Source organism: Vicugna pacos, chromosome 6 (assembly GCF_048564905.1).
Source record: "Vicugna pacos chromosome 6, VicPac4, whole genome shotgun sequence".
Classification (NCBI taxonomy): Eukaryota; Metazoa; Chordata; class Mammalia; order Artiodactyla; family Camelidae; genus Vicugna; species Vicugna pacos.
The window spans coordinates 86,306,420-86,319,044 of NC_132992.1; the positions used below are offsets into that span (position 1 = coordinate 86,306,420).

Here is a 12,625-nt window from a genome sequence, read left to right on the forward strand (position 1 = left end):
GAGATGGAAAACAGTTCAGTGGTTTCCAGGAATTAGTAAAGCCAGGATGAGGGTGAGGGGTAGAGGATGGGTGTGACTATAAAGGGAGATCTTTGTGGATGATGGAGTGTCTTGATTGCAGTGGTGGTTACACGTGTAGTAAAATGACATAGAACTATATACACGCTTTCTTCCAATGTCCGTTTCCTGGCTTTTAGCTTATGCTATTATTTTATAACATGTGATCAATGGAGTTAACTGGGTGTAGGGTACACAGGGTCTCTCTATACTAACTTGGCAACTTCCTGTAAATCTATAATTACTCCAAAGTTCAAAAGTTAAAGAAAAAACTACATCACCTCTGTTATATTCTTATCACAAAATATTTAACCTGAATCTAGTTATGATTAATAAAATAACACCAACAGTAAAAAAATTAATAGTGAAACAATTAATTTGCTATTCTTTCTTAAAGGGAAATATTTTGGCATTTTCTTTTATCAGATGATGTGAAATAATAACAAACATGTATGTATTGGTCTTTGACCTCAGTGCCTAACACAGAGCTCCTAGAGCCTTTGTAATTTCCTAAGTGATGGGTGCAACTTATGCAGAGCTCCTAAATTCCTTGGAATTTCCTGGGTGACTAGAACATCTTTTGTTCTAATGGGCTGATTCTAGGTGGGGTCCTGGCTGGGGGCTGCTCACCAGAAAGACCAAACTATGATCAGCCCCATTCCTCAATCCTCCCAGGACAAGAAAAGGACTAAAGATCAAGTTAATATTCAATCATATCAAAACCTCCATTAAAGTCCCTGAAGTGTGGAGTTCTGAGAACTTCCAGGTTGGTTAAGTAGAATACTTCCACACACTGGAAGTGTGGAACACCACAGACTCCACAGGGACCGAAACTCCTGAGCTCGGGACCTCTCATGGGTATCTTTTCACCTGACTCTCCGTTTGTATCTTTTCACATCCTCTGAAATAAATCAGTAATAGCAAAGTATTTTCCCAAGTGCTGTGAGCCTTTTGGCAAATGATGGAACCAAAGGTGGAGGTCTTGGGAGCACCCAATTTGTTGCCAAATTGGACAAAAGTTGTGTGTAACCTGAGACTCACTACTTAATGATTAGCATCTTAGCCAGGGAAGTCTTATGAGTTCGAACCCCGAACTGTAGAGTTAACTCCAGTTAGAGTCAAAATCGAGTTAAATGACAGGACACCCAGCTGGTGTCCACAGAGAACTGGAGAATTGCTTGGTGTGGAATTGCTTAGTGATATCAGAAGTGGTATGAGTGACAGTAGTACAGAAAAGCCCTGTTTTCCCACTCAGATGGTAAAAGTAATTTATGCCTGAGACACTGTACTTTATTGAGAGCTTTGCCCAGACACCCGAAGCAGTTCCAAGTACCTTACATAAAAAACTTACCTACAGACTGAATCACTATGTCCCTTACCTTTGTTCATGGTGTTTTTAATGTCACACGTGGTCTTATGGTACTGTCTTTCCTGTTACGTAGGTTTTCTTTCTAGCTATCTTCTAGTGACAGGAAATTCAGAAAAACCAATCGAGCTGTTTCTCCAGGTGGGAGATATCCTTGATGCCTCAAATTCTGCCAGGAAAGTAGAGCCGACATCAAGTAATACAAAAGAGGGGCTCTTCCAACCCATTCGGAAAGCCTCTCCCCTATCTGTCCCATGGGCAGTGTCACGCAGCATCTGAAGGAAACTGGAAGAGTTTTTGCTGAACTGTTTGGGGGTGTCGTCCTAAAAGTAAACAGGGGTGGGAGGTGGGGGACAGGCAGGATGCTGGGTCTGGTCCCTCATGTCCTTGTCTGGCACGAGGGGCAGAGCCTCTTTCCTGGGAAAGTCAGGGATATCCCAAGCAGAGGCCTCTCCCGCCCCTGAGTCTCCTACTTCTTTCATTTCCTTCTCCTCCTTTCCCCGTCCAGCTTCACAGAGATTCGCACTTTGCTCTTTCTTCTCTTTATTCATTCTTTACTCCACAATATATTTACTAAGTTCCTGACCTAAGAGAAAAAAGACAGACAAATCCACCTTTTTCATGAGACTTATTCCACTAGGGGTGAGGGACAAAAACAAGTAAACATAATAAAGCACCTATTTTCTGAGTGCCTATGTGTCCCCAGACTAAGGCACATCAAGGTTAATTAACTTGCCCAAGGTCACAGCTAAGAATTCCAACCCAGGCACTGGTCAGAGATCGTGCTATTGACTGCCACCCGTGCTGCCTCCCTGGTGATTTCGGTTATGGGACTAGGGATCTGTGCCATTTGTCAGCCAAGGTAAAATGTTTTGTGCAAGATATCTATAAATCTTGGGGCGCAGGGGAGGGATGATCTCATACAAAATAAAGTTCCCAAGAATTGCAATTGAAGTTTTATAAAAAGGAGAACTATGGACTTCTCACACTTCCAAGAAAGGGATTTTGGAGAGAAAATATTGCTCCTGGCGCTGGGATATGGTGGATTTAGTCTTTCCTGAAGAAGACCCGCCCACACTCACCCCATGCAAAGGTAAGGCCTATCTGACACCAACCCTGGAATGAGAATGACTCACCTACTCCTTTGACTTTTGAGGTTGGAGGCCATCCAGAGTGGGACTATATAGTCGGCTGGAGCCCTCAGCTGCCTCACTCTGAGCAGGACTTCTGACACTGCTCTGTGCTCTCCGGCAATCACTTCCCAAGGTAGGCAGGGGCCTGGGAGGTGGGGGAGGAGAGGGAGCAAGGGGACTCCACTCACAGCATCCCTCTCCGCCTCCATCCAGGGCTGCTGTCACTGTGATCAGAGGTGAGTGTGCTGGGAAGGAGCTTAAGCCCATCTTTACCCTGAGACTTCGGGAGCCACAGGTCTTGTCCCAACCCAGGTTACTCCAAAGCCCAAAGACAGGCTGGAAGGGCAGCAGGCAGGGGACAGGGATGGAATATTAAAGATGGACAGAATCCTGGAGATCAGGGAGCCAAGCAACGTCACTATTAATTTTAGAAGCTGTGGCCTGTGCAGATTTGGGGCGGGGTGCTGGAAGTGGCCCCCAGACGGCTACAGGACAGAGGCCAGGGCTCAGGGCAACAGAGAGGTGCCCCGTCTCCTGAATGCATTATAAGTCAGAGCACTTTTAATTTTCACTTTCTCTTTCTAGGAAAGATCGTGGTGGCTGTAGACTCTGCACCTAGTGTTCCCACACCGCCGCCAAGATGTCAGCCAAAGCCATAGAAAATGGGGAAGTTGCTGCTGCCGACGCCCTCCTGCCAGAATTTGGGTCGGATGGTGAGTGCCCTCAGGGAGGCTCTGGCTGGGGAACCCAGGGCTTGGGGTGCCAGGACAAGGGCAGAGGGGGTCAAGATCCTGGGCTGGAGCTGCCACTAAGGTGCACAGCGTCCGAGCAAGTCTCTTCCCTCCTGGGCCTCCTGGGCTCTGTGAAGGTAGGAACCTGCCAGCTCTCTGTTGGTGCTGGGTCTCCCTCTCTCTGTCTTCTCCTTGGCTTCACCTCCAAGCATTCTCGCCATCTCTCGGCACAGCTGCCACTGAGGTCACCTCCCCACATCAGAGTTCCTGAGAGTTCCGGGAAATGGTGGAGGGTGCTGTGTGGGGCCTCTGGTCCCGCAGCTGCCCGCGCCCCTGTGAGCTCACCTTCTGCTTCTTTTCCAGAGGAGGAGGAGCCTTCCCAGTCATCCATCCAGGCCTCTGATGGTTCTACTCCTGCGAAGCCACCACAGGGGCCACCTCAGGGGCCACCTCAAGGACCAGATGGATCTGGCTCTGACCCCACCGACCCACCCAAGAACAGAGGCAGTAATTTCACCCACCATGCAGGTGACAGCCCTGAGCACCAATCCACCGGACCTCACCCCACCCTCACTGCCCAGCTCAGCTTTCTAAATTGTCCGTGTTAAGGCCCACGTCTGTGATATAATTTCTATGAGAAAAGGTGCACAGTGCATGTGGGAGATGAAATAAATAATGCTCTAGAAACAGAAGGACCATGCTCAGGTCCTAGCTTTCTGAGTGACCTGGAGCCAGTCAGCTGCCCGCTCTGCGCCTTGTCTGTTTTTAAGCTCAGGGGTAGGATTAGGTCACTATCAGGGTTCTCCCAGCACCCGGGACAGGCATGCTGCCTGGGCTCCCGGTCAGCCGGCGGGGCAGGCTCAGGCCCAGCGCCTCGCCAGTTCAAGTCCACTGCCAATGCCTGACTTGTTGGCCCCACAGCACCCAGGTCCTGGGTAAGTTTCATTTCTCCAGTCCTGCTCCTCCCTTGGTGCCCCAGGGCCTGGTCACTACTGGCCTCCCAGGACACACCCTCACAGAGCAGTCTCACCTCTAAGGTGGGGCCAGCCCAGGGCCAGGGCAGCAGAAGGCACACCCTTTTTTCCTTAGTTGTGGCAAAATACACATCGTACTAACTTCACCAACAAAAGCATTTGTCAGGGAACAGTTCAGTAGTGTTAACTACATTCACATGATTGTGCAGCCAATCTCCAGAACTCTTTTCTCCCCAAACTGAAACTCGGTACACATTGAACATTAACTTCCCATTCCCTCCTTCCCCCAGCTCCTGGCAACCACAGTTCTCTCTGTCTCCATGAATTTGACTACTCTAGGGACCTCATATAAGTGGAGTCATACAGTATTTGTCTTTTTTGTGACTGGCTTATTTTGCTTTGCATAAGATCGCCAAGGTTCACGCATATGTCAGAACTTCCTTTTTAAAGCTGAATACTATTCTGTTGTATATATAGACCACATTTTGATTATCTGTTCATCCATTGATGGACACTTGGGTTGCTTCCACTTCGTGGCTACTGATAATAATGTGACGTGGTGTGTGCAAGTATCTCTTCCAGCCCATGCTTTCAGTTCCTTTGGATATAAACCAGAAGTAGGATTGCTGGATCATATGGTGTTCTAGTTTTAATTTTTTTGAGGAACTGCCATACTGTTTCTCATAGCTGCTACACCATTTTATACTGCTAGAAACAGTGCTCAAGGGTTCCAGATTTTTCCACATCCTAGCCAACACTTGTTATTTTATGGGTTTTTTTTTTTTTTGATAGTAGCTATCCTGCTGGGTGGGGAGTGAGATCTCATTGCAGTTTTGATTTGCATTTCCCTAATGATCACTGCCGAGTTCAGCATCTTTTCATATGCTTGTTGGTCATTTGCATATCTTCTTTAGAGAAATATCTATTTGAATTCTTTGCCCATTTTTAAATCTAGTTATTTGGGCTTTTTGTTGTTGTAAGAAGTCTTTCTATATCCTGAATATTAACCCCTTACCAGACATATGATTTGCAAATATTTCCTCCCACTCTGTAGGTTGCCTTTCCACTCTGTTGACAGTGTCCTGTTTAAGTCAGTTAGGGCTGCTGTCACAAAATGCCATAAACTGGCTGGCTTATAAACAACAGAAACTTATTTCTCACAGTTCTTGAGGCTGGGAAGTCTAAGTTCAAGGCCCCAGCCGATTCAGTGTGTGGTGAGACCCCACTTCTTAGACAGCCATTTTTTCATAGTAAGCTCCCGTGGTGGAGGGAACTAAGGAGCTCTCTGGGGTCTCTTTCAGAAGGAAATTAAGCTCAGTCATGAGGGCTCTGCTCTCAAGACCTAATCACCTCCCAAAGGCTCACCTCCCAAGACCATCACATTGGGCATTAGGTTTCAGCATGTGAATTTGGGGGGGGACAGACATGTTCAGACCATAGCATGTCCTTTGATGCACAGAGGTGCACTCTTGGGTCATACATCTTTCTCTGAAATACTCATTCAGTGCCTCCTTGCTCCCAAGTCTGTACCTGGCACTGGGGGAGGCAGCAGTGAATGAGGCTTGGCCCTTGACCTGAAAGAGCAGAGATGATGGAGAATGACATTGCCTTACGGGAAGAGAAGAGATGCGCAGGGAGAGGATAGTGTGAAGCCAGAGACAGCCTGGAGGGATGCAGTCACAAGCCATGGATCTCCGGCAGCCAGCAGGAGCTAGGAAGAGGCAAGGAAGGATCCTCCTCTAGAGCTTTCAGAGAGAGCCTGGCCCTGCCTACACCTTGATTTCAGATTTCTGACCTCCAGAACTGTGAGCAAATACGAGAGAATAAATACCCAGCTTGTAATTGGTTATGGGAGCCACAGGCAGTTAATACAGGCACACGTCAGGAGGCCAGCGCCGCGCACTCACAGGTGTTCTTTCTGTCTCCAGCCAGGGTTGCTGCTGCTGTGACTGGAGGAGGTGAGTCTCTTTGGTACAATCTCAAGCCTCCATCTGCCCCTGGCCTTGAGTCCCTAGAAGCACCTGGCCTTGACCAGCCCAAGAGTCCCTTGAGCTCCAAGACATGGGCGGGTAGGGGTGGAACAGGCAGGGGACCGAGGTGGAACACTCGAGGTGACAGGAACCTACCTTGCTATGAAGGAAGCAAAGCAAAGCCATTCACAAACCCATATCTAGTCTCAGCTTCTCCCAAGTGCAAACCGTGAGATCCAGGCGAGTCCTTTGGTCTGTCTGAACCCGTGACTCCTCCCCTTGATAGCAGGGTCAGAGGTACCGCCAGAGGGTTCTAGGGAGTGTGCGAGCTGAGCTGTGGCCCTTCCTCGGAACTGCTTCACAAACCCTCTAGCTCATCCGGTGAGCCCAGAGGTGCCCAGCTGTGCTTCTGACGAGCATCCTCCAACACGGAGGCGAGAATTAAGGAAAATGAGAACACTGTGTCACACTAGCCACAGTCTCATGTGTTCAGCAGCCACACGCGGCCACCATTGTTGGAGGGTGTAGATACAGACCATCTCCTTGTTGCAGAAAGTACTATGCCTGCAGTCTCTGGAGATATTAGGGACCCCTGGGGGATGCTCATATGCGGCTGCAGGGCAGAGAGCTGAAGTCCCCACCCCATTACCTTTCCAGAAGAGCGGCTCTGTCCTTATTCTGTCGGCCTTATGCTTGGGGGAAAGACGCTGTTTTCCCCGCCAAAAGGGGACGTTTGAAGACCTCTGCTTGTTTCACCCTAATTGATTTCACCCAAGGGCATCTGAGGCCCAGGGAGGACAGGTGAGCCTTCCAGGTGTCACAGCAAAACAGAGACATGGACAAGCCTGAGATCCAGGTTCTCAGAGGGCCCCATCCACTCGTGTGCACATCTACAGTCCTCTTTTGCCTCGGGCCCCGTGACTCTCACAAGAGTAAAACAGATGCCCCACCTCACCCTCCCAGGAGGGTGTCAGGGAGACCAGGGGGAGTCCATCCCCTGGGGCCAACCACAAAGTTCCTTTCTTCCTACAGTTGTGGCTGTGGGGGCTGTGCCGGTGGTGCTGGGTGCTGTGGGCTTCACCGGGGCAGGAATCGCCGCCTCTTCCATAGCGGCCAAGATGATGTCAGCGGCCGCCATCGCCAATGGGGGCGGAGTTGCTGCCGGCAGCCTGGTGGCGACTCTCCAGTCCGTGGGTGAGTGTCTCAGCAGGGAGAGGTGGCGGTATGGGGTGGTGACAAACCAGCACAGGATTCAGCCCAGGGGCTAAGCGTGAGGCAGGGCCTGTCTGCTCCCTCCAGCTTTGCGGTCCTCAGTGTCCTTGGTCCTTTGTCTCTCCCTTACTGTCCCCTCTTCTGGTTGGGGGTGGGGGTGGTGGGACTAGGGGTGCAGCCCAGGAGGTCTGCACTCCCCATCAACCCTGCAAAGCCTGGGCCACTCCCCTCCCTTCTCTGTGCGCCGGCCATGTGCTGTGGAGGGGGAGACAGCCTGCCGGTCCCCAGAGAGTCCGCCTTGTCGCTGGTAGCTTCACCACCAAAGTTCATGTCTCCTCCCTTGGCGTCTCCCCGCAGCAGGCACCCTGGGGTTTCAGGAAGTAGGGGAGGGAACAGGTATGGGATGTCTGGGTCCTGGGCCTCCTGAGGGTCCGTGGGGCCTCTGACCCCTATACTCTTGCTGGGACCTGCTGGGGCTACCTGCCCCCGTGCTCTGATCCCCTTCTCTCTCCTAGGGGCAGCCGGACTCTCCACGTCAGCCAACATCATCTTGGGTTCCGCTGGCTCAACTATTGGGGCCTGGCTCTGGGGTTTAAAAAAGGCACCTCCTTCGTCTCCTTCACCAGGACCCGGCACTAAAGCGGAGAGGGGCTCCCAGGTTGGAGATGACCCTCCAGGGCCTCAGAATGATACTCCCCCAAATGACAAGTCCCCTCCCTCCTAAAATTGTCCACAGAAGCATGAGAAATAAAGATGAGATGCCGTGACCTCCACAAGTGTCCATGCTGTGCTCGTGTGACGGGGCAGGGGGCAGCGCCCATGCAGGGCCGTGCGGGTGAGCAGGAGCTCTGCACCAACGGGCACCGGCATCCACGGCTAGAAGCCAGGTCTGTTCCCAGTCCTGACACTAACCTGTGACCCTGGGAAGGTCATGTCTCCTCTTTGAGCCTCAGTTTGCTGCTCTTTGCATGGGGACTTGGACCACATGTCTTCCAAGATCTCAGCCAGAGGCAGCGGTGTTATAGGATGGCTTGGCTCTGGGGTCACTTTGAGCCACTGACCCTCAGTTACCAAGCCCTTTATCCTCAGGAACTATTGCCCCCTCTCTCCGCACCCAAGACTCCGAGTTTGGCTGTATCATGACTTTAGAAGTTCAGCAACACTGTGTCTGCCTTGCCTGGTGCCCCTTGGGGCTCTTAGGGCAGGGAGAGAAGTTACATTTCTCAGGGAGCTCTGTCCCTACTGGTCCAGAGCTCAGGGTCCGCAGGCCCCAAGTGAGACTGGCCAGAACCTGCAAGGACATGCGCGCCTCCACCCCCGGTGGGGCTCCCAAGAGGCCGGTCACTGCAGAACATTCTTTGCCAAAGGTCCACTGGATGCCTGGCCCTGGATCAGGTGCTGGGTGTTCTATGCATATTGACCCGCATCTACCACATGGCTGCCTATGCAGATAACCCACATCCAGCTTCTGGAAGGCCTGATTCCACTTTAGACTTGAGTCTCAGATCTCAACCTATTGGCTCCAGGACCTCAGCTCATGTCCCCACTGTGGCCTTCACACTTGTCTTCCTTTATCGTCCCTCCCTGACCAGGCTCTTTCCTGGGATGCTGCCTCAGCTCACTTCTGCAGCTCCCAGCTGGCCTCAAGGGCTCCATCCCAAGCCCCGCGGCTGCAATGGATCCAAGGGAATCCTCTCTGCCCAGGCGTGCAACAGAGAAAAACAAACCTTACTCCATATTGAATCTCTTCCTTCAGCGCTAACCTTTTGCTCTGTTGCCTGTGCTTAGTCTTGCAAGCCCTGCATGTTTTGTAAAAGATCGTTTGCCTGTAGCCTGAAGTATGCAGGATAGCCCATTCTCAAGGCTCTGACCTTCAAAATTATGACACTTCTCCATTAGTAAGTTGCAGAACAGAAAATAACATTTGTCTTGTTGGAGGTTTAGAGGAAGATTATGACCAGACCTAGGTGGACAGCTGCAAGAACTAAGGATTCCGGCACCAAGAAGTTTGCAGCAACCACCCACAGCACCACCCCTTTGAGTATAAAAGAAGCCTCAGGTAAGATGGTTCTTTGGAACATTTGTCCACTGTCTTCTTAGTCTGCTGGCTATTTGAATAAAGTAAAAAATTCATTGCCCCAACAACTTGTCTCTCAATTTATTGGCTTGTTATGTGGTGAACAACCCAAGGTTGGACTCTAACAGGTGCAGTGTTGGGGGGCAAGGCAAGTACACGGCTAATTGTGTCAAGGGACCTGTCGTCAATTACAATAGTGACCACATTCTCCACCCCTCTCTGTACAAAGTTACCTTCAATCTGCCTGTACAGCTCCTCTCACCAAGAGCTGGGGTTTATTTTCCCTCCCTTCCAATCTGGATTGGCCTGCTGGAGGACAACAAACGTAAGGACAGAATGAAGTCCAAAGTCCAGACACAAGAAATAGCCCAGCTAAGATCCGCAAAGCCAGCCGGCAGCTGACTGTGGATGTATGAGGGAGCCCAGCTGAAACCAGAAGAACTGCCTGCCTAAACTACTGACTCACTGAATCATGAGCTAAATAAATATTTTTTTAATTCACTAAATTTGGTAGGTGTTTGTTACCCACCAATAGTTAACTGATATCATGATACAATGTGTGTAGTCTGTTGAGATGTTCAAGCTACATGGCAGGGTGGCAGAGAAAGAGGAGATTAATTCTCATTGTAGCTATCTGGGAAGACTGCCTGGAGGAGGTGCCATTTTATTTAAGGGTTATGTAGTTATAAGTCATAGAATCTTGACTACAATTGGTTCAGAGTTCAAGGGAGTTTATTCGCCTGCTGAACTGAAAAGTACAAAGGTAAGTGGGCTTCAGGCAAAGTTTGATTCAACAGCTCAACATTGTTGCTGGTTTTTTCTATCTCTTCTCTCTGCTTTCTGAGGCATCAGCTTTATCCTATGGCTGCCAACGCTTATGGTTACAAGAGGGCTGTTAGCAGGCCTTGGAGGCTACCTGCTGCTTTATTCCCATCTCCCCCCAAAAGAGCATTTTTTCCATGAACCTTCCGCTGAAAAGCAAGGAAACTTCCTTCCCAGATATATCTGGTAGATGTTCCTATTAGTATCTTAAACCCAGTCATCTATTTATCCCTACAGCAGTTACTTTGGCCCAAGGGATGGGATGTGATGATTGGTTTCATTCATTCTGGGCTCACCTTTAGAGGCTGGGAGGAGGACTCAGGTCTCAGACAAGCCCAGGGTCAGGGCAGGGGCTCCAGGACCTGAAAGAAAAGTAAGTTCCTATTTCAAAGAGAACAGGAGCCTGGGACTCTGTGTGGCCAAAGACAGTCACTGTCCCCTAGACAGCATGAGGTGTGTCCTCTGAGGGAAGCCCAGGCCTCCAGGGCCCTTATGGGGGGAGGCAGAGCAGTCCCCCAGTCAGGTGTGCTGCATCCTTCTTCATTTTTTTAAAATCTTCCTCCTGCTTCAGCAATTAGGGAACAGCATGATGGAGCTGAAGACAGGCCACCAGTAGGTTTTCGTCTTTTTATTTATAATTTTACAAAATGGGATTGTATTCTTTTCTAATGAAAACCAACATTCTACTGCATTTAAATTACCTGAGATGGGACTTGTTGATAACAGGGGAGGCTGTGCATATGTAGGAGCAGAGAGTGTAGGGGAAACCTCTGTTCTGAACCTCAGTTTTCTTCTGAACCTAAAAGTGCTCTAAAAAAATAAAGTCTATTAAAATTATCTAATAAATATTCAAATGCATTCTGCTTTTAAAAATCTAAATGACTATAGATGAGGCTAAAGTTGATTTGGATCTGACAAGCATCACCCCCATTCTCACAATCCCTCACCCCCACTCCCAGACCTAAGTGCTGCCGCAATTTGGTAAGTACGTTTTCATGCCCTTTTAAAGTGACTTCCACTTATAGATGATAGACAGATAGGTAGATAGACATGAGCTAGACATGTAGAGATATCTTCCCAGAAAACATTTAATGTAGTGCTGTTACATGCCTTTTTATTGACATAGTGTAGTTTAAACTCATACATACTGTTCTGTAGCTGACCCTTTTCTATTCCATAGGTCATTCTCATTACTTTTAACCACTGTCTAGCATTCCATGGTAATAATACACCACACTTTATTTAGCCTTTCCTCCATTTTACTAATACTTGTGTAGCTGGATTTTTTTTTAACTTTCCTATTTTGGAGAAATCTCAACTTAAACTTCAAAGCTGAGAACAGTGGGGGACAATGACTCCCACTTACAAAGAAAGCTCCTGGTCAGACCTCTTGGGGCTAACAATTCTGTGACTCTCGGTCCCTCACACTCATATCCAGCCTGTGTAAGGGAGGGCCTGGGATTCATTGGAAACAATGCTTTAAAAGGAATTTATTCAACGTGTATTTGCTGATTGCCCCCAGTGCTCTGGGTGCTGTGACACATGGGTTAATAAGACAGAGACCTCCTCATGGAGCTTTGACAGGGGTGGGGGCTGGAGGATGCTTTAGATTTCTTGGTCACGATCTTGGAGCCCCAGGGGGCAGGGAGTGTAAGATCTTTGAGACCTGCAATGGTTGTCGGGTCCATCTTGGGCTGTCGGTCCACAGTGGGTAGGCAGTGGAGGAGAGGCCATGACAGTGGGAGCTTGCCAGTGTGAGGAAGCTGCATTCCTGAGGGTCACATGGAGGCTTGAAGAGTCAATGGGCTTGAGCTGTCTTGAGAAGATTCAACCAAGAGGGTGCCTGCCTAGGTGTGGAGGCCCAGGAAGAGAGTCATGGATGCAACAGGGGCAGAGGGTAGGGAGTGAAGGAGAGAGGGTCCGGAGAACTCAGGTAAAGAGCAAAATGGGAGGCCCCCTGGGAGTCAGCAAAAAAACTCCATATGACTGATGAGCTTATCCATAAAATAGGGATGATGGTACCTCTTTGTGGGGTTGTTGTGAAGATTAAAATAATACAGACAAAGCACTTCATGCAGTGTTTGGCTGAAAGCAAGAATTTGGCCCTGAGTGCCCGTTTTTTGTTTTTGTTTTTGTTTTTGTTTTTGTTTTTGTTTTTAGGAGCCCTCTGCTGATGCTGTTGCGATCTGTTTTTGGCGCCCCCTGGTGGGGAGGATTCAAACTGCCAACTCTTCGTAGGCTCTTGGACCCTCCTGTCAGCAGGGTTCACTCACCTGCAGGGGC

At 49.4% G+C, this 12,625-nt stretch overlaps 1 protein-coding gene across 4 annotated transcripts; it reads left to right on the plus strand.

Moving 5' to 3' along the window:
• The first annotated feature begins 755 nt into the window (after positions 1 to 755).
• Positions 756 to 8,210, plus strand: LOC102533108 (interferon alpha-inducible protein 27-like protein 2). Of its 4 annotated transcripts, none has more exons than XM_072963985.1 (8): positions 756 to 823; positions 2,580 to 2,689; positions 2,747 to 2,792; positions 3,142 to 3,269; positions 3,651 to 3,815; positions 6,190 to 6,219; positions 7,264 to 7,425; positions 7,959 to 8,210. In XM_072963985.1, the coding sequence occupies exons 4-8, from the start codon at positions 3,197 to 3,199 to the stop codon at positions 8,165 to 8,167; spliced, it is 639 nt and encodes a 212-aa protein (XP_072820086.1). In that variant the 5' UTR covers positions 756 to 823; positions 2,580 to 2,689; positions 2,747 to 2,792; positions 3,142 to 3,196; the 3' UTR covers positions 8,168 to 8,210. The 4 variants fall into 4 exon arrangements, with proteins under 4 accessions (XP_072820086.1, XP_072820085.1, XP_072820087.1 ...); XM_072963984.1 differs by having other exon boundaries at positions 2,770 to 2,792; XM_072963986.1 differs by lacking the exon at positions 2,747 to 2,792.
• Positions 8,211 to 12,625: the final 4,415 nt, after the last annotated feature.